The sequence below is a fragment of the Oncorhynchus keta genome, chromosome 7 (genome assembly GCF_023373465.1).
Source record: "Oncorhynchus keta strain PuntledgeMale-10-30-2019 chromosome 7, Oket_V2, whole genome shotgun sequence".
Classification (NCBI taxonomy): Eukaryota; Metazoa; Chordata; class Actinopteri; order Salmoniformes; family Salmonidae; genus Oncorhynchus; species Oncorhynchus keta.
In genome coordinates, this window is record NC_068427.1 from 55,620,142 (window position 1) to 55,642,186 (window position 22,045).

The following is a 22,045-nucleotide window of genomic DNA, read 5'->3' on the forward strand; positions in this document are numbered from 1 at the left end:
AATGATGAAGTCATATCAATGAAATATAAGTAAGAACAGACCAATGATGAAGTCATATCAATGAAATATAAGTAAGAACAGACCAATGATGAAGAACATATCAATGAAATATAAGTAAGAACAGACCAATGATGAAGTCATATCAATGAAATATAAGTAAGAACAGACCAATGATGAAGTCATATCAATGAAATATGTAAGAACAGACCAATGATGAAGTCATATCAATGAAATATAAGTAAGAACAGACCAATGATGAAGTCATATCAATGAAATATAAGTAAGAACAGACCAATGATGAAGTCATATCAATGAAATATAAGTAAGAACAGACCAATGATGAAGTAATATCAAAGAAATATAAGTAAGAACAGACCAATGATGAAGTCATATCAATTAAATATAAGTAAGAACAGACCAATGATGAGTCATATCAATTAAATATAAGTAAGAACAGAACATGATGAGTCATATCAATTAAATATAAGTAAGAACAGACCAATGATGAAGTCATATCAATTAAATATAAGTAAGAACAGACCAATGATGAAGTCATATCAATGAAATATAAGTAAGAACAGACCAATGATGAAGTCATATCAATGAAATATAAGTAAGAACAGACCAATGATGAAGTCATATCAATGAAATATAAGTAAGAACAGACCAATGATGAAGTCATATCAATGAAATATAAGTAAGAACAGACCAATGATGAAGTCATATCAATGAAATATAAGTAAGAACAGACCAATGATGAAGTCATATCAATGAAATATAAGTAAGAACAGACCAATGATGAACAAAACATGTACATCTGTGCCACAGATTGCAAAATAGTTGGGAAGAGATTTTCAATTGACTAATTCCATGGCACTTGGTTTACAAACGGATTCCAAACTTGAGTTTTTCAATTTAATTATACCACATTTTTGCAACCAATAGACTGTTATTTATATGGGGGATACCACCTTCCCAGCGTTGCAGATTTTGCTGCGAAGAGACAGAATCATTATATAATTTGTTTTGGTCCTGTCCATATGTTGCTTGTTTTTGGTCGCAGGTTCAGGAACGGCTGAATCATTTTTGACTTAGCATTTTTTTTTTAAAGATTAAAATCTATTTTACAAGAGAGCCCTGTACACATTACAATAAAAACAGAATATTAAAACATACACATCTGTATAAAACAATAAAATCAGCACTATAATTTTTTTTTTTTTTTTTACATTTAATGAAATCAATCACATTCAACTACATAAAGGTCCTCAATCAATCATTTAAACTGCCTGAGAGGCACCAGTACATCTAACTGCAGTGAACTCTGCAGATTATTCCACAAATCAGGGGCAAAACTAAAACATTAAAAAGTCATAGTCAATCGATCAATAATATAATACTTTCAGCAAAAACGTTTATCTTTAATTTACAATATGTACGAGCTATGAGAATAGAAAGGTTCAAAACTTTTGTGAAACATCACAACTCAGTTGAAAAATATATGGCAATAAAGAAATCAAACCTGGATGGTGTTCAGGTATAGATGGGGCGGCAGGTAGCCTAGGGGTTAGAGTGATGGGCCAGCGAACCGAAAGGTTGCAAGATCGAATCCCTGAGCTGACAAGGTAAAAGCAGAACTATCGTGAAGTATTTTAAATGTATATAATATATAATGAGCTGGAAATAGAACACAGGAGGCTGCTGAGGGGAGAATAATGTCTGGAACAGAAACCATGTATTTGATTCTTCTCTCGTCATTACCTTGAGCCAGTCCTCCTCAATTAATTAAGCCTCCTGTGAAGTAGAAGCATAAGAGTTGTTGTCCATTCTGTAATTAGGGGATGTTATAGTTCGGGGAAATTAAGTCAAATATATACAAAAAAATGTACAAAAATATATGGGGGGATTGGATGCAGACAATTACATTGACGGAAGCAACAATTTATCAAGCTGATCCCCTTAAACAAATCTAATAATAATAACACTCTGGTTGTTGTTCATCTGTTATTGTTATTGACAAATAAGATATCCAGACAGAAAACATTTACATTTTGAAAGTGACAAAATATATATATTTTTTTTTAAATACACATCCCTCACAATTGATAACTCGTTGACAATTAGAAAATGAAACCCTTGTATTTACGCAAACATTCAATCAAGGTGAAGAGAGTCCTAATGAAACTCAATCTGAATCACTGAACCTTACAGATTGCGCAATCTAAATTTAAAGGTAATTTCCAACTGAGCTGACATATGCAGCATTTACCGTGAATGCATTTAGCCAAACACGGGAACATTGCCTTTAAATTTCAATCACACTAACGCTGATAGGCAGTTAGTAAAAATATTGTATTTCAATAAAATACAGGTCTAACGATTCAGAAAAATATGTTTAAAAAAAAAGATACCCAATCAATTCCCTATGTAATAACATACAAAACCCATTCACCTTTTACCTTTCCCCTCCCTAGAATAGTCTTTGTGGGACATCTTGTTCTGCTTTGTTCTGCTTGCTGTTTACAACAGAAACACAGGCCACTTTAAAAAGGTACGTGTGTATCAGTACCAACAACAGAATCTATCCAAAAACTAAAGCTATCTTCATCAAAACAAGAACATCAACACAATGATTTTGAATGAACATGTCTCCTCCCTTCACCCATAAAAACACGAATGTCTTAAAATACCTTCACACAGACAGACTCAGTCCATACAATCTCTTAACATACACACGGACTTCCACATCTCCCTTCTGCTGTGAGGTCATCCACTGTAGGAAACCTCAGTTCCCAACCTAGTTGATCATGTTTTCCCCTGTATCCAGCCCACTGACAGGATGATGTACAGGCTGACTCAGGGTCTTACCAACAAAATATATATTATTATATATTATTATTATAAAATGGAGGCTGAACTTGGAGAGTACAGACTATCCCAAAAATACCAAATCCTACAACTTCATCCTCTGTGTGTTGTTATTTCCACAGGACGCGGAGACCCTTGTTCGCTCCTCACTGAGTCTTCTTGTTGACTCCATTACTCTCCGCCAGGCCGTCCAGTTTGAGGTGTGTCTGGCTGTAGTGTCTGATGAGGGTCCCGGGGACCAGAGCCACACAGGCTATGCCCAGCAGCTGTAGCACTTTGCCCCAGGAGAACAGGTCATCCAGAGGACAACTCAGACAGCATGGAGCCCGTCTGGACACAGATGAAGTTATATGGGATCAGGCCTGGAGGGATGGGGACAGAAGACAGAAAGTGAAAGAGACATGAGACACACAGAGGGACAGAAACATCAATCATTGCTAAGTATGTTATGGTCTTACGGATCATAAAGAGATGGTCTCTGAATATTACATGAATAACACATTGGGACTATGAAGTAAAAAGAGTGAATCCGTTTCTGCTGCTCACCGATGAAGACGGAGAAGAAGAAGAATGTGACAGGGATGTTGACGATGGGGGCGGACATGTTGAGGAACCAGTTAGGAGTCATGGGGAAGAACCTGAGGAAGAGGAGGAAGAAGAACAGACAGGACTGGTTCTCTTCCACCTTGGAACCAGAGCAGCAACAGAGAAGTGGTTAGTTAATATCTATCTCCTCATACATGAACTCTGCTGCCACCCAGTGGCCATATAACCAATGTCAGTGTCGGCATCCCACAGATCAAGTTACCAATCACTCTACCAAAGCCATGACCCTTGCTGAGCAACAGCCCACTTCTAGGTGTCAGAGCAGGTGACGTCACAGGTTGATCACACCGCTAACTAGCTAACCATTTCACATCGGCTAAATTGGGAGGATGGATTTTCACCTGTTATAAACAGTGAATGGGATTGTTGCAGAACTACATACCTTCCTCTGCAGCATGGAGACCTGGCCAGGGAAGAGGTTTGTGATGTAGCGCTTACCGAAGGCCTGGGAGAGGAGGTAACACATGGTGGAGCCCACAGTGGTCAGAACACAGGCTAGTACCAAGCCCTGCCATGGGCCAAACAGAGCACCTGCTAGAATGTTCTGCAGAGGACAGAATCAAAAACAATCAGAGCTACAACTTACAAAAGTATGTCATGTAGCTAACGATTTGTGAATATGCCATGTCAATTGTCTTCCTTTCATGATCACACATTTCATTATGTATTTCATGTAGCTGTTGTCCTATTAATGATCAGTCGTGATTATACATTTTCTTTGTGAAATTATGTATTTAAGATAATTAAATGTACAGTTGGCCTAATGTATGTTATATTTATAGAAAATACTAAGTATTAAATATAAAATAAATACTATGATTACAAACATTTCCACAAACATGTTTAAAAAAGAAAAATCACATTTATAATGTGTATATTATGATGTTTACCTACAATTTCTGCTTCTGAGTATATTTTCTGTGTGCGAGTGTGTGTACCAGGAAGGAGGAGCCAGGAATGGCGAAGGACTGCTTGTAGAGATAGGCGCTACAGAAGAGAAGCAGAAGGTATCCAGTGTGTTCTGTCTTGTAGAACTGGAGCAGCTCAGCCAGTTCCCTCAGCTCGACCAGGTCTGAGGGGAACTTCAGCCTGAACGGAGGGATCACAACACAGATAGTATCATGAATGCTGGGGAAAAAAGGTCTGATCTGGGGTTGGAGAGATGAACTACAGTATACGAGTCATGGTACTCATCAGTGTATGATGATGAACTACAGTATGAGTCATGGTACTCATCAGTGTATGATGATGAACTACAGTATACGAGTCATGGTACTCATCAGTGTATGATGATGAACTACAGTATACGAGTCATGGTACTCATCAGTGTATGATGATGAACTACAGTATACGAGTCATGGTACTCATCAGTGTATGATGATGAACTACAGTATACGAGTCATGGTACTCATCAGTGTATGATGATGAACTACAGTATACGAGTCATGGTACTCATCAGTGTATGATGATGAACTACAGTATACGAGTCATGGTACTCATCAGTGTATGATGATGAACTACAGTATACGAGTCATGGTACTCATCAGTGTATGATGATGGGAAGATGAATGAAGGGTTATTCCACCTCATAGGGGTGGCAGGGTAGCCTAGTGGTTAGAGTGGAGGGGTGGCAGGGTAGCCTAGTGGTTAGAGTGGAGGGGTGGCAGGGTAGCCTAGTGGTTAGATTGGAGGGGCGGCAGGGTAGCCTAGTGGTTAGAGTGGAGGGGTGGCAGGGTAGCCTAGTGGTTAGATTGGAGCGGTGGCAGGGTAGCCCAGTGGTTAGAGTGGAGGGGTGGCAGGGTAGCCTAGTGGTTAGAGTGTTGGACTAGTAACCAGAAGGTTTCAAGTTCAAACCCCTGAGCTGACAAGGTACAAATCTGTCGTTCTGCCCCTGAACAGGCAGTTAACCCATAGGCCGTCATTGAAAATAAGAATTTGTTCTTAACTGACTAGCCTAGTAAAATAAAGGTTAAATAAAAATGGTATATATTTGTATTTTGAACCTGGGAGTAGATTCATAAACCTAACAACTCCAATGACTAATTCCTTTGAACAGGGGAAGATAACATCAGTAAATTGACTAGGAATACATTACATGTGATGGAGAAACAAGCCACAGCTCCATGTACTACTTGTCAGACGTGGAGAACTGATATTGTTCACTTGTTGACCTGGGCTGGGACATCTGCAGGTGGCTTTTGACTATTTATTTGAATTCCTCCTGTCATACTTATTGTTAGAAAAAAAAGTTTGGTCCAAATCAGATTTTAGGTACTGTAAAGAATTGCTATTTCTTATGCAAGTGACCAGCCTACTGCTATTACATTGCTATAACTGAGACAGCGTATTTTCACAGTGAAACATGTTAGGTCCCATACAGGATAGCTCCCACACCCCCACACACACATACACACACTAACTGCCGAGGACACACAGATAAGACATACACCCACACATTGGGAGGAAGAGACACAGCCTTGACTTGCAGACACAAGCACACACACACACAATCTCCTTCCTAGCCGAACATTGTGTGACTGAGAACAGCCCGACGAGACGCGGAGGAACGACGGACGGCTCAACAGGACCAATCCAAGAAGACAACACCTCAACTGTGGCCAACCAAAAGACCGTGACTTCCAGACTCAACCTACTTTCTGTGCTGTACATAACATGCTTGCAATCTGTTATCGGGGCTTCTTTCTGCTGGTTCCTTATGAGCCAAATGAATGAGCCCGTATACGTTGTACCAGATATCTTTACTCTGAATAAACTGTCGCTTGTAATTGAATTGACCACCTTGTCCGAATCGATCCTTGACCGACTCGCCCTATCTACATATCTCATTATCAACAGTACTATATTTATTGATTATATGAATCCTATAAATTCAAAAATGGCCAAGATGGATGCAATCAATTAGATTAATTCATCGTAGATCTAATTATATTATATTAGATTAATTCATCGTAGATCTAATTATATTATATTTCAACAAAATAATGTTGCAGGAATGCTTATCTTCTCTGTTTCTAACTACAGAAAATTACTTTGATATGGGGGAGATATTATTTAATGTCTTAAGTGTATCTTTCTCCAAACAAATTTATTCAGTGAATCTAGAGCGTTGGGCCAGTAACCGAAAGGTTGCTGGTTCGAATCCCCGAGCTGACATGGTAGAACTCTTTCGTTCTGCCCCTGAACAAGGCAGTTAACCCACTGTTCCCCGGTAGGCCATCATTGTAAATAAGAATTTGTTCTTAACTGACTTGCCTCGTTAAATATATATATTTTTTAAAGTCGCTAGCCAGTGGAACAGTATAGCTTCCGTCCCTACCTGGGCTCGAACCAGGGACCCTCTGCACACATCGGGATGTCATAAGGTGAATGCACCAATTTGTAAGTCGCTCTGGATAAGAGCGTCTGCTAAATGACTTAAATGTAAATGTAAATGTCGACAACAGCCACCTTCGAAGCATCGTTACCCATCGCTCCACAAAAGCCGCGTTTCGAGGGTGGCTGTTGTCGATGTGTGCAGAGGGTCCCTGGTTCGAGCCCAGGTAGGGACGGAAGCTATACGATTACACCAGTACGAATCAGAGCCATATACTGTAGTCTACATAGTTACCTGTGTTCTTTGAATTCTCCACTGTCCTTGTTAGTGTCGATGTCAGACGTTTCTTCGTCCTCCGTCGCTTTGGGTGGGAGTTGTCGCGGTCCGGTCGGAAGGTAAGAAGACAGAATGTACAGATAGAAAGTAGCGGCGGTAATTACAACAATTAAACCCACAATTGACCGCATAGTTAAAGAAGAAGCTAGTTAGTCTACATGCAATACAGGAACCAAGTATCGGGTGAGACAGAAGGGGACGACAATAAGCGCTGGACCGAAGAGGAACACGGGGAGCCTCGACGGACAGCTGTGACGCAACATCCGTTATTATCAGCGCTACGTTTGTGTCATTGAACAACATGGGGTCATAGTGTTATTACCATTCTAAACACGTTTAGCACTTTCAGTGAGTCTATTGCACGTATTTTATTGGGAATATACACACAGGGTTAAAACTATGTGAAAAGTAATTATTGTAGTAATTTATGTTTTCACTAATTGGGGAAAATCTCAGTGTCGTATTGAAGAAATTAAAAAGTATCAAAAGACTTCCTTCTCAACCAAGTCAACAAACTCACCTTTTAAAGTCGATATGTGGTAAAGGTGATGACAACATGCCATCTCACTTGGTCTAGAGTTCAACATCAGCTGCGCGCGCCATGGTATATGAGGAGTCGGAGTGACTTTTCCCCAGAACAATAATGGCCACGTACTCTCGGCTCCCGGGATCCGTTGCTCTGATAACGCTTCAGAATCCACCTGTCAACGCGCTCAGGTGAGTTCAAAATAACTTGGTACGGTTGGGATAATATTGCACGCAGTAGAAATGTCGATAAACATGTTCCTGTCGATTAGTAGGCTTATGCGTTACGAAGGTGACAACCAAAGCAGGTTGGTTTGCACCTGTCATGTCCTTGTTAAAAATACTTGTCTTTATACTTAAGATTCTAATATTATTATTAAAGTATAGCTAGTATGGGATGTCATCATGTAAATTGAATTCCTGTAGAGTTGGAACATATACTGTAACTTCACATGATTCTGCACCTGTCTGTCTGCGCATTTTGGACCTTTTAGTGTCATATTGATGTGATTTCTGTCTGTCTGTGTGTCCCCAGTGCAGCGGTGCGACAGGGCATAGTAGATACGGTGCAGAGGGCCCTGAAGGACCCACAGGTGACATCTGTAGTGATCTGTGGACAGAATGGGAAGTTCTGTGGAGGTAAGAATGTCCTGTAGATTCTACAGTATACTGCTGTGTTTGCAATGGAACCCCATTCAGTGTATAGTGCTTTGCTTTTGATCAGGGCCCCTATCAAAAGTAATGCACTATTATAGGAATAGGCTAGACTAGAGGTCTGGATCTGTCTTGCGTCCCAATTGGCACCCTATATATAGTAGTGCACTACTTGCCTGGCCAACAGTAGTGCACTATCTAAGGAAATAGGGATCCTTTTGGGATGCACTGTGGGTTTCTGAAGGTTAAGGCAATAGTGAACCATAACGGGGATAGACCACATCAATAAGGTACCATTGGAGATGCAAACTTTGTCTCCCAGTGTAACGGATGTGAAACGGCTAGCTTAGTTAGCGGTGGTGCCAGTGTAACGGATGTGAAACGGCTAGCTTAGTTAGCGGTGGTGCCGGTGTAACGGATGTGAAACGGCTAGCTTAGTTAGCGGTGGTGCCGGTGTAACGGATGTGAAACGGCTAGCTTAGTTAGCGGTGGTGCCGGTGTAACGGATGTGAAACGGCTAGCTTAGTTAGCGGTGGTGCCGGTGTAACGGATGTGAAACGGCTAGCTTAGTTAGCGGTGCGCGCTAAATAGCGTTTCAATCGGTTGCGTCACTTGCTCTGAGACCTTGAAGTAGTAGTTCCCCTTGCTCTGCAAGGGCCGCGGCTTTTGTGGAGCGATGGGTAACGATGCTTCGTGGGTGACTGTTGTCGATGTGCGCAGAAGGTCCCTGGTTCGCGCCCGGGTATGGGCGAGGGGACGGACGTAAAGTTATTCTGTTACACCAGCAGCACTAGATAGAGGTTTATCTATTTCTCACTTTCAAATCTGTTTTATTATGAAGCATAGTCATTCAGGTATACAACTGTACAATGCGATCAGAGGTTTGTCTGTTTCTACCAGGGGCGGACATCAGGGAGTTTGCGGGGCAGATGTTGGGGCCCCCCCTGGTGCCCATGATCCATGCTATTGAGGCTGTGGACAAGCCTGTGGCCGCAGCCATCGAGGGAGTAGCACTGGGAGGAGGACTGGAGTTAGCACTGGGCTGCCACTATCGCATTGCACACTCCAAGGTTAGTTACATGATTCTCTCTCAGGGATCAACGTCCAAATGACTGGCTGACTGATCATAGGTCCGACTGACTGACTATACGTCCAGCTGAGTGCCTGACTTGATCATAGGTCTGACTGACTGACTGATCATAGGTCTGACTGACTGTATTTGTATTTATTATGGAGCAGCTACTCTTCCTGGGGTTTATTATGGATCCCCATTAGTCCCCATTAGTTCCTGCCAAGGCAGCAGCTACTCTTCCTGGGGTTTATTATGGATCCCCATTAGTTCCTGCCAAGGCAGCAGCTACTCTTCCTGGGGTTTATTATGGATCCCCATTAGTTCCTGCCAAGGCAGCAGCTACTCTTCCTGGGGTTTATTATGGATCCCCATTAGTTCCTGTCAAGGCAGCAGCTACTCTTCCTGGGGTTTATTATGGATCCCCATTAGTTCCTGCCAAGGCAGCAGCTACTCTTCCTGGGGTTTATTATGGATCCCCATTAGTTCCTGCCAAGGCAGCAGCTACTCTTCCTGGGGTTTATTATGGATCCCCATTAGTTCCTGCCAAGGCAGCAGCTACTCTTCCTGGGGTTTATTATGGATCCCCATTAGTTCCTGCCAAGGCAGCAGCTACTCTTCCTGGGGTTTATTATGGATCCCCATTAGTTCCTGCCAAGGCAGCAGCTACTCTTCCTGGGGTTTATTATGGATCCCCACTAGTTCCTGTTAAGGCAGCGGCTACTCTTCCTGGGGTTTATTATGGATCCCCATTAGTTCCTGCCAAGGCAGCAGCAACTCTTCCTGGGGTTTATTATGGATCCCCATTAGTTCCTGCCAAGGCAGCAGCTACTCTTCCTGGGGTTTATTATGGATCCCCATTAGTTCCTGTTAAGGCAGCGGCTACTCTTCCTGGGGTTTATTATGGATCCCCATTAGTTCCTGCCAAGGCAGCAGCTACTCTTCCTGGGGTTTATTATGGATCCCCATTAGTTCATGCCAAGGCAGCAGCTACTCTTCCTGGGGTTTATTATGGATCCCCATTAGTTCCTGTTAAGGCAGCGGCTACTCTTCCTGGGGTTTATTATGGATCCCCATTAATTCCTGCCAAGGCAGTAGCTACTCTTTCTGGGTTTTATTATGGATCCCCATTAGTTCCTGCCAAGGCAGCAGCTACTCTTCCTGGGGTTTATTATGGATCCCCATTAGTTCCTGTCAAGGCAGCAGCTACTCTTCCTGGGGTTTATTATGGATCCCCATTAGTTCCTGTCAAGGCAGCAGCTACTCTTCCTGGGGTTTATTATGGATCCCCATTAGTTCCTGCCAAGGCAGCAGCTACTCCTCCTGGGGTTTATTATGGATCCCCATTAGTTCCTGTCAAGGCAGCAGCTACTCTTCCTGGGGTTTATTATGGATCCCCATTAGTTCCTGCCAAGGCAGCAGCTACTCTTCCTGGGGTTTATTATGGATCCCCATTAGTTCCTGCCAAGGCAGCAGCTACTCTTCCTGGGGTTTATTATGGATCCCCATTAGTTCCTGCCAAGGCAGCAGCTACTCTTCCTGGGGTTTATTATGGATCCCCATTAGTTCCTGCCAAGGCAGCAGCTACTCTTCCTGGGGTTTATTATGGATCCCCATTAGTTCCTGTCAAGGCAGCAGCTACTCTTCCTGGGGTTTATTATGGATCCCCATTAGTTCCTGCCAAGGCAGCAGCTCCTCTTCCTGGGGTTTATTATGGATCCCCATTAGTTCCTGCCAAGGCAGCAGCTACTCTTCCTGGGGTTTATTATGGATCCCCATTAGTTCCTGTCAAGGCAGCAGCTACTCTTCCTGGGGTTTATTATGGATCCCCATTAGTTCCTGCCAAGGCAGCAGCTACTCTTCCTGGGGTTTATTATGGATCCCCATTAGTTCCTGCCAAGGCAGCACCTACTCTTCCTGGGGTCTAAACATAATAAAGCACTTCCGTTTATTTAACCGTTATTTATTTACATATAAAACAAAAGATTAAACAGTAAATCATAACATGAACTACATATCTAAAATACAAACTGTATAATACCACCATACAATAATATTACAATGTACGCCTGTGTGTCTCTTCACAGTCCCCACTGTTCCATGAGGTGTATTTTTACCTGCTTTTTAAATCTGATTCTACTGCTGCATCAGTTACCTGATGTGGAATAGAGTTCCATGTAGTCATGGCTCTATGTAGTACTGTGGAATAGAGTTCCATGTAGTCATGGCTCTATGTAGTACTGTGGAATAGAGTTCCATGTAGTCATGGCTCTATGTAGTACTGTGGAATAGAGTTCCATGTAGTCATGGCTCTATGTAGTACTGTGGAATAGAGTTCCATGTAGTCATGGCTCTATGTAGTACTGTGGAATAGAGTTCCATGTAGTCATGTCTCTATGTAGTACTGTGGAATAGAGTTCCATGTAGTCATGGCTCTATGTAGTACTGTGGAATAGAGTTCCATGTAGTCATGGCTCTATGTGGTACTCTGGAATAGAGTTCCATGTAGTCATGGCTCTATGTAGTACTGTGGAATAGAGTTCCATGTAGTCATGGCTCTATGTAGTACTGTGGAATAGAGTTCCATGTTGTCATGGCTCTACGTAGTACTGTGGAATAGAGTTCCATGTAGTCATGTCTCTATGTAGTACTGTGGAATAGAGTTCCATGTAGTCATGGCTCTATGTAGTACAGTGGAATAGAGTTCCATGTAGTCATGGCTCTATGTAGTACTGTGGAATAGAGTTCCATGTAGTCATGGCTCTATGTAGTACTGTGGAATAGAGTTCCATGTAGTCATGGCTCTATGTAGTACTGTGGAATAGAGTTCCATGTAGTCATGGCTCTATGTAGTACTGTGGAATAGAGTTCCATGTAGTCATGGCTCTATGTAGTACTGTGGAATAGAGTTCCATGTAGTCATGGCTCTATGTAGTACTGTGGAATAGAGTTCCATGTAGTCATGGCTCTATGTAGTACTGTGGAATAGAGTTCCATGTAGTCATGTCTCTATGTAGTACTGTGGAATAGAGTTCCATGTAGTCACGGCTCTATGTAGTACTGTGGAATAGAGTTCCATGTAGTCATGGCTCTCTGTAGTACTGTGACTGACTGACCGACCGACCGACCGATCGATCATAGGTCTGTTATAATCGGCTAAACTTTGATCATTGAGATAGTAAATGAATGATAGGAAATGAAAGAGACTGGGGGTTATGTCAGAAGTTAATGGTTCTCTGAAGAAAGACAGATGGCTTCGGAATGTGTTGGGGGGGGGTGAGAGGAGAGCAACGTGTGAAACAGCGCAGACAGATGGACATCTGTAGATTAGATGAAGGAGGGGTGAGGACAGATTCTCTTAAGGGAGTAATACATGTTTGGTATCCTGTTACCCTCTTTATTAGCTTCCTGTGGAGCCATAAAATGTAAGGATTTGACAGAAGGAGGAGTGTTTTAAGTTAAATGTTTATGACTGTGATGTGAGAAATGTTTTGCTGTCTAATTACAGAACCTTTGGGAAGAATTAAACTTGGTTAAAGCTTCTCTAGTGTTCGTGAGTTATTTACTCTGAAAAATAATTACCTAACAGGACTGACTGACTGACAGTGTTCTCTGGAATGTTAAAATGGCGCCGGAAGAAATGGCAGCAGTTTTATTATGTGGGGTTTTATTTGCGTTATTTGTAACTTTATTTTGTACATAATGTTTCTGCAACCGTATCTTACGGCAGAAGAGAGCTTCTGGATATTAGGGCAGATCACTCACCTCGGATTTGACAAAGAGCTTCTGGATATCAGGGCAGCGATCACTCACCTCGGATTAGACAAAGAGCTTCTGGATATCAGGACAGATCACTCACCTCGGATTAGACAAAGAGCTTCTGGATATCAGGACAGAGATCACACACCTCGGATTAGACAAAGAGCTTCTGGATATCAGGACAGCGATCACTCACCTCGGATTAGACAAAGAGCTTCTGGATATCAGGACAGAGATCACACACCTCGGATTAGACAAAGAGCTTCTGGATATCAGGACAGCGATCACTCACCTCGGATTAGACAAAGAGCTTCTGGATATCAGGACAGAGATCACACACCTCGGATTAGACAAAGAGCTTCTGGATATCAGGACAGCGATCACTCACCTCGGATTAGACAAAGAGCTTCTGGATATCAGGACAGAGATCACTCACCTCTGATTAGACAAAGAGCTTCTGGATATCAGGACAGTGATCACTCACCTCGGATTAGACAAAGAGCTTCTGGATATCAGGACAGAGATCACTCACCTCTGATTAGACAAAGAGCTTCTGGATATCAGGACAGTGATCACTCACCTCGGATTAGACAAAGAGCTTCTGGATATCAGGACAGTGATCACTCACCTCGGATTAGACAAAGAGCTTCTGGATATCAGGGCACCGATCACTCACCTCGGATTAGACAAAGATTTTTTTCTTCAACAAGCAAGTTGCACAGACTTTAATGCAGGGAAACTTAAACAAGTTCTGTCTCTGTCTGTTACAATACTACTATACCTCTGTCTCTGTCTGTTACAATACTACTATACCTCTGTCTCTGTCCGTTTCAATACTACTATACCTCTGTCTCTGTCTGTTACAATGCTACTATACCTCTGTCTCTGTCTATTCTTTAAGAGCTTAAATTAGTTCTTCCAACTTTCTATCAACATGTTAAATGTACAACCAGAGGGGGAAAAAATCTAGATCACATTTACTCCACACACAGAGACATGTACAAAGCTCTCCCTCGCCCTCCATTTGATATATTCAACCACAACTCTATCCTCCTGATTCCTGCTTACTAGCAAAAATTAAAGCAGGAAGCATCAGTGACTCGGTCTATAAAAAAGTGGTCAGATGAAGCAGATGCTAAACTACAGGACTGCTTTGCTATCACAGACTGGACATGTTCCAGGATCCTTCCGATGACATTGAGGAGTACACCACATCAGTCACTGGCTTTATCAATGAGTGCATCGAGGACTTCATCCCCACAGTGACTGTATGTACATACCCCAACCAGAAGCCATAGATTACAGGCAACATCCGCACTGAGCTAAAGGGTAGAGCTTCCGCTTTCAAGGAGCGGGACTCTAACCCGGACATTTACAAGGAATCCCGCTATGCCCTCCGACGAACCATCAAACAGGCAAAGTGTCAATACAGGACTAAGATCTAATCATACGACACCTGCTCCGACGCTCGTCTTATGTAGCAAACTAGCACAGCCGAGAGCTGCCCAGTGACACGAGCCTACCAGGCGGGCTAAATCTCTATGCTCGCTTCGAGGCAAGCAACACTGAGGCATGCATGAGAGAATCAGCTGTTCCCGATGACTGTGTGATCACGCTCTCCGTGGCCGACGTGAGTAAGACCTTTAAACAGGTCAACATACACAAGGCTGCGGGGCCAGACGGATTACCAGGACGTGTGCTCCGGGGATGTGCTGACCGACTGGCAGGTGTCTTCACTGACATTTTCAACATGTCCCTGATTGAGTCTGTAATACCAACATGTTTCAAGCAGACCACCATAGTACCTGTGCCCAAGAACACAAAGGCAACCTGCCTAAATGACTACAGACCCGTAGCACTCACGTCCGTTGCCAACACCATTATCCCAGAAACCCTAGACTCACTCCAATTTGCATACTGCCCAAACAGATCCACAGATGATGCAATCTCTATATACCTATGTAGAATGCTGTTCATTGACTACAGCTCAGCGTTTCAACACCATAGTGCCCTCAGACCTCATTACTAAGCTAATGACCCTGGGACTAAACACCTCCCTCTGCAACTGGACCCTGGACTTCCTGACGGGCCGCCCAGGTGGTGAGGGTAGGTAGCAACACATCTGCCACACTGATCCTTAACACTGGGACCCCCCAGGGGTGCGTGCTCAGCCCCTTCCTGTACTCCCTGTTCACCCACGACTGCATGGCCAGGCACGACTCCAACACCATCATTAAGTTTGCAGACAACACAACAAGGCATTTTAAATCCTATGTGTGGTTGATGCGTGGAGTTGCTTCCATTCAGCCACAACAGCATTTAGTGAGGTTGGGCACTGATGTGGGGCAATTAGGCTTGGCTCACAGTCGGTGTTTCAATTCATCCCAAAGGTGTTTGATGGGGTTGAGGTCAGGGCTCTGTGCAGGCCAGTCAAGGTGAACCTCCGTCCCAGTCCCAGTCTCAATCTCTGGAAGACTGAAAAACAGGCTTCCCTCAAGAAACAGTGTATGGAGCTTTTATTTCTATTGTTTTGTTCTTGTTTGGTTGTATTTTCTTTGCTGTACATTGTCCTTGGGTTGTTTTGAAAGGCATTTTAAATCCTATGTGTTATTATTATTCAACGTAATAACTTCTGTTTTCAGGCCCTTCTGGGACTTCCAGAGGTGACCCTGGGTCTGCTGCCAGGCGCAGGGGGGTCACAACGTCTACCCAGACTCATAGGGTTAACAGCCGCCCTGGACCTCATCACTACAGGTAGACAACATGACCTTTTTTCCTCTAGCTGGAAATGTCTTTTCATCTCATGTCTTTGCACATTCAATGTACAGATGCATTATGGGTTCAGTTTGTATTTGTAATATATCATTAGCATTGTTTTACATAAAATGCTTACGGTATTTATTGCTTAAAAGGGTGCCGCCGGAGACGTACTTTGTCCATGTCTCCAGCAGGGGTCAGCATTGTACCTTTTGAGCAGTCACCTTTCTATATATAATAATAATATAATAATATATTCCATGCTGTTAAATCAAATCAAATCCTAATGCTTGTCAATGAAACCCGTAGACACTAGAAGTTTTCTGACAATTGTTTCTTATACTTACCCTAAAGCAAGATGAATTCCTTAAAATACTGAATTAGGGCCAGGGCTGTAAAATAGGACCCTATGGCTGCCCAATTCTGATACTTTTGGTCATGTAGTATAAGTGAAAAAATGAGGTGGATAACTGCTCATCAAGCATTTCCAAAATCATTGGCACTATGCATTGGGGCAGGTAGTGTTCTCCTGGCATCTGCAAAAGACAGATTTGTCCGTCGGAAAGCCAGATGGTGAAGCGTGATTCCTCACTCCAGAGAATGCATTTCCACTCCTCCAGAGTCCAGCGAGCTTTACACCACTCCAGCCGACGCTTGGCATTGCGCATGGTGATCTTAGGCTTGCGTGCGGCTGCTCGGCCATGGAAACCCGTTTTATGAAGCTCCCAATGAACAGTTATTGTGCTGACGTTACTTCCAGTGGCAGTTTGGAACTCGGGAGTGAATGTTGCAACCGAGGACAGACCATTTTTACGCTCTACGTGTTTTAGCACCTGGCGGTCCCGTTCTGTGACCTTGTGTGGCCTATCGCTTTGCGGCTGAGACAGTGTCGCTCCTCTACGTTTCCACTTCACAATAACAGCACTTACAGTTGACCGGGGCAGAAATTTGACGAACTGACTGACTTGTTGGAAACCTGGCATCCTATGACGGTGCCACATTGAAAGTCACTGAGCTCTTCAGTAAGGCCATTCTACTGCCAATGTTTGTCTAATGTGAAGGGGTGTCGACATACTTTTGTATATACAGAGCATTCAGAAAGTATTCAGACCCTTTTGACTTTTTCCACATTTTTGTTACGTTACAGCCTTATTATAAAATCTATTAAATAAATGTTTTCCCTCATAAATCTACACGTGATACCCCATAATGCCAAAGCAAATAAATGTTGTTGGTTTTTTTTGCAAATGTATTAAAAATAAAAAACAGAAATGCCTTATTTACATAAGTATTCAGACCCTTTGCTATGAGACTCAAAATTGAGCTCAGGTGCATCCTGTTTCCATTGATCATCCTTGAGATGTTTCTACAACTGGATTGTATTCCACCTGTGTTAAATTAAATTGATTGGACATGAGGGCGTCAGGGTAGCCTAGTGGTTAGAGCGTTGGACTAGTAACCGGCTCAAACCCCTGAGCTGACAAGGTACTAATCTGTCGTTCTGCCGCTGAACAGGCAGTTAACCCATTGTTCCCAGGCCGTCATTGAAAATAAGAATTTGTTCTTAACTGACTTGCCTAGTTAAATAAAGGTTAAAAAAAGAACATTTGGAAAGGCACACATATCTACAGTGGCTTGCGAAAGGATTCACTCCCCTTGTCATTTTTCCTATTTTGTTGCCTTACAACCTGGAATTAAAAAGGATTTTGGGGGGGGTTTGTATCATTTGATTTACACAACATGCCTACCACTTTGAAGATGGAAAATAGTTTTAATTGTGAAACAGGAAGTAAGACAAAAAAAACTGAACTTGAGCGTGCGTAACTATTCAGCTCCCAAAAATCAATACTTTGTCGAGCCACCTTTTGCAGCAATTACAGCTGCAAGTATCTTGGGGTATGTCTCTATAAGCTTGGCACACCTAGACACTGGGATTTCTGCCCATTCTTCAAGGCAAAACTGCTCCAGTTCCTTCAAGTCGGATGGGTTCAGCTGGTGTACAGAGATCTTTATACCACAGATTCTCTATTAGATTGAGGTCTGGGCTTTGACTAGGCCATTCCAATACATTTAAATGTTTCCCCTTAAACCACTCGAGTGTTGCTTTAGCAGTATGTTTAGGGTCATTGTCCTGCTGGAAGGTGAACCTCCGTCCCAGTCTCAAATCTCTGGAAGACTGAAAAACAGGTTTCCCTCAAGAATTTCCCTGTATTTAGCGCCATCCATCATTCCTTCAATTCTGACCAGTTTCCAAGTCCCTGTCAATGAAAACATCCCCACAGCATGATGGTGTTCTCTGGGTGATGAGAGGTGTTGGGTTTGCGCCAGACATAGCGTTTTCCTTTTTTGAAACAAGTTTTTAAAAATGTATTTAAAAAAAAATTCACTTCACCAATTTGGACTATTTTGTGTATGTCCATTACATGAAATACAAATGTGTTATTGCTTTGTCATTATGGGGTATTGTGATGTCATTATGGGGTATTGTGATGTCATTATGGGGTATTGCTTTGTCATTATGGGGTATTGTGATGTCATTATGGGGTATTGTGATGTCATTATGGGGTATTGTGATGTCATTATGGGGTATTGTGATGTCATTATGGGGTATTGCGATGTCATTATGGGGTATTGCGATGTCATTATGGGGTATTGCGATGTCATTATGGGGTATTGCGATGTCATTATGGGGTATTGCGATGTCATTATGGGGTATTGCGATGTCATTATGGGGTATTGCGATGTCATTATGGGGTATTGCGTTGTCATTATGGGGTATTGCGTTGTCATTATGGGGTATTGCGTTGTCATTATGGGGTATTGCGTTGTCATTATGGGGTATTGCGATGTCATTATGGGGTATTGCGATGTCATTATGGGGTATTGCGATGGCATTATGGGGTATTGCGATGTCATTATGGGGTATTGCGATGTCATTATGGGGTATTGCGTTGTCATTATGGGGTATTGCGATGTCATTATGGGGTATTGCGATGTCATTATGGGGTATTGCGATGTCATTATGGGGTATTGCGATGTCATTATGGGGTATTGCGATGTCATTATGGGGTATTGCGTTGTCATTATGGGGTATTGCGTTGTCATTATGGGGTATTGCGTTGTCATTATGGGGTATTGCGTTGTCATTATGGGGTATTGCGATGTCATTATGGGGTATTGCGATGTCATTATGGGGTATTGCGATGGCATTATGGGGTATTGCGATGTCATTATGGGGTATTGTGTTGTCATTATGGGGTTTTGTGATGTCATTATGGGGTGTTGTGTAGGGGTATTGTGATGTCATTATGGGGTATTGTGATGTCATTATGGGGTATTGTGATGTCATTATGGGGTATTGTGATGTCATTATTGGGTATTGTGATGTCATTATGGGGTATTGCGATGTCATTATGGGGTATTGTGATGTCATTATGGGGTATTGTGATGTCATTATGGGGTATTGGGATGTCATTATGGGGTATTGGGATGTCATTATGGGGTATTGGGATGTCATTATGGGGTATTGGGATGTCATTATGGGGTATTGGGATGTCATTATGGGGTATTGGGATGTCATTATGGGGTATTATGATGTCATTATGGGGTATTGCGATGTCATTATGGGGTATTGCGATGTCATTATGGGGTATTGCGATGTCATTATGGGGTATTGCGATGTCATTATGGGGTATTGCGATGTCATTATGGGGTAGTGCGATGTCATTATGGGGTATTGCGTTGTCATTATGGGGTATTGCGATGTCATTATGGGGTATTGCGATGTCATTATGGGGTATTGTGATGGCATTATGGGGTATTGTGATGGCATTATGGGGTATTGCGATGTCATTATGGGGTATTGTGTTGTCATTATGGGGTTTTGTGATGTCATTATGGGGTGTTGTGTAGGGGTATTGTGATGTCATTATGGGGTATTGTGATGTCATTATGGGGTATTGCTTTGTCATTATGGGGTATTGTGATGTCATTATGGGGTATTGTGATGTCATTATGGGGTATTGCGATGTCATTATGGGGTATTGCGATGTCATTATGGGGTATTGTGATGTCATTATGGGGTATTGTGATGTCATTATGGGGTATTGGGATGTCATTATGGGGTATTGGGATGTCATTATGGGGTATTGCGATGTCATTATGGGGTATTGCGTTGTCATTATGGGGTATTGCGTTGTCATTATGGGGTATTGCGTTGTCATTATGGGGTATTGCGTTGTCATTATGGGGTATTGCGTTGTCATTATGGGGTATTGCGTTGTCATTATGGGGTATTGCGTTGTCATTATGGGGTATTGCGTTGTCATTATGGGGTATTGCGTTGTCATTATGGGGTATTGCGTTGTCATTATGGGGTATTGCGTTGTCATTATGGGGTATTGCGTTGTCATTATGAGGTATTGCGATGTCATTATGGGGTATTGCGATGTCATTATGGGGTATTGTGTTGTCATTATGGGGTATTGTGTTGTCATTATGGGGTATTGTGATGGCATTATTGGGTATTGCGATGGCATTATGGGGTATTGCGATGGCATTATGGGGTATTGCGATGTCATTATGGGGTATTGCGTTGTCATTATGGGGTATTGCGTTGTCATTATGGGGTATTGTGATGGCATTATGGGGTATTGCGATGGCATTATGGGGTATTGTGTTGTCATTATGGGGTTTTGTGATGTCATTATGGGGTGTTGTGTAGGGGTATTGTGATGTCATTATGGGGTGTTGTGTAGGGGTATTGCGTTGTCATTATGGGGTATTGTGTTGTCATTATGGGGTATTGTGATGTCATTATGAGGTATTGTGTTTTCATTATGGGGTATTGCGTTGTCATTATGGGGTATTGTGTTGTCATGATGGGGTATTGTGATGTCATTATGGGGTGTTGTGTAGGGGTATTGTGTTGTCATTATGGGGTATTGTGTTGTCATTATGGGGTATTGTGATGTCATTATGGGGCATTGTGATGTCATTATGGGGCATTGTGTTGTCATTATGGGGTATTGCGATGTCATTATGGGGTAGTGCGATGTCATTATGGGGTATTGCATTGTCATTATGGGGTATTGCGTTGTCATTATGGGGTATTGCGTTGTCATTATGGGGTATTGCGTTGTCATTATGGGGTATTGTGATGTCATTATGGGGCATTGTGTTGTCATTATGGGGTATTGTGATGTCATTATGGGGTGTTGTGTAGGGGTATTGTGATGTCATTATGTGGTATTGTGATGTCATTATGGGGTATTGTGTTGTCATTATGGGGTATTGTGATGTCATTGGGGGGTATTGTGTGTGTTGATTGAGGGGTAAAAAAACTATTTAGAATAAGGCTGTAAGGTAACAAAATGTAGAAAAAGTCAAGGGGTCTGAATACATTCAAAATGCCCCAAAATGTATCTGAAAATATTTCATGAGAAAATATCAAATGTGATTGGACAAAAGTCCAATCAGTGTAAAAAAGATGAGAATTGGGCTGCTGAACGCAGACTGTTGTATACTTCCTAGGTCGCCATATCTCTGCTGCGGAGGCCCTGAAGCTGGGGATCCTAGATCAGGTTACCGATAACAACGTTGTGGACCAGGCCGTGGAGTTCGTCCGGAGCGTTGCAGGTAGGAGACACGATGATTCGGGAATAACGGATGTGTAATCCGTCACTAGCTAAAATATTGTGATCATATAATTTTGAAAAACTAGATAACTTCTTGGATTACTTTTAAATTCATAAAGGATATGCGGAAAAATACACCTTTCTGTTTTCTATCAGTGACCTTTTCACATGTTGATGTGGAGCTTTAGAATAGGAGAGAGACATGTTGATGTGGAGCTTTAGAATAGGAGAGAGACATGTTGATGTGGAGCTTTAGAATAGGAGAGAGACATGTTGATGTGGAGCTTTAGAATAGGAGAGAGACATGTTGATGTGAAGCTTTAGAATAGGAGAGAGACATGTTGATGTGGAGCTTTAGAATAGGAGAGAGACATGTTGATGTGGAGCTTTAGAATAGGAGAGAGACATGTTGATGTTGAGCTTTAGAATAGGAGAGAGACATGTTGATGTGGAGCTTTAGAATAGGAGAGAGACATGTTGATGTGGAGCTTTAGAATAGGA

The 22,045-nt window shown here is 42.4% G+C and overlaps 2 protein-coding genes across 2 annotated transcripts in view; one reads left to right on the forward strand and one right to left on the reverse strand.

Moving 5' to 3' along the window:
* Positions 1-971: 971 nt before the first annotated feature.
* tmem41aa (transmembrane protein 41aa) lies at positions 972-7,294 on the reverse strand. Its single transcript, XM_052523295.1, is given in 6 exon segments — positions 972-3,171; positions 3,173-3,230; positions 3,415-3,553; positions 3,857-4,018; positions 4,413-4,563; positions 7,103-7,294. Coding segments are annotated over 6 exon segments (840 nt in total). The 5' UTR covers positions 7,276-7,294; the 3' UTR covers positions 972-3,014.
* Positions 7,295-7,343: 49 nt separating this feature from the next.
* Positions 7,344-22,045, forward strand: part of ehhadh (enoyl-CoA, hydratase/3-hydroxyacyl CoA dehydrogenase) — a 35,794-nt gene continuing 21,092 nt past the window's right edge. The window contains exons 1-6 of the mRNA XM_052523292.1: positions 7,344-7,492; positions 7,722-7,861; positions 8,205-8,308; positions 9,224-9,393; positions 15,794-15,905; positions 21,441-21,545. Coding sequence (XP_052379252.1) covers positions 7,788-7,861; positions 8,205-8,308; positions 9,224-9,393; positions 15,794-15,905; positions 21,441-21,545 — 565 coding nt within the window. The 5' untranslated portion in view covers positions 7,344-7,492; positions 7,722-7,787. The remainder of the gene's footprint in view (positions 7,493-7,721; positions 7,862-8,204; positions 8,309-9,223; positions 9,394-15,793; positions 15,906-21,440; positions 21,546-22,045) is intronic.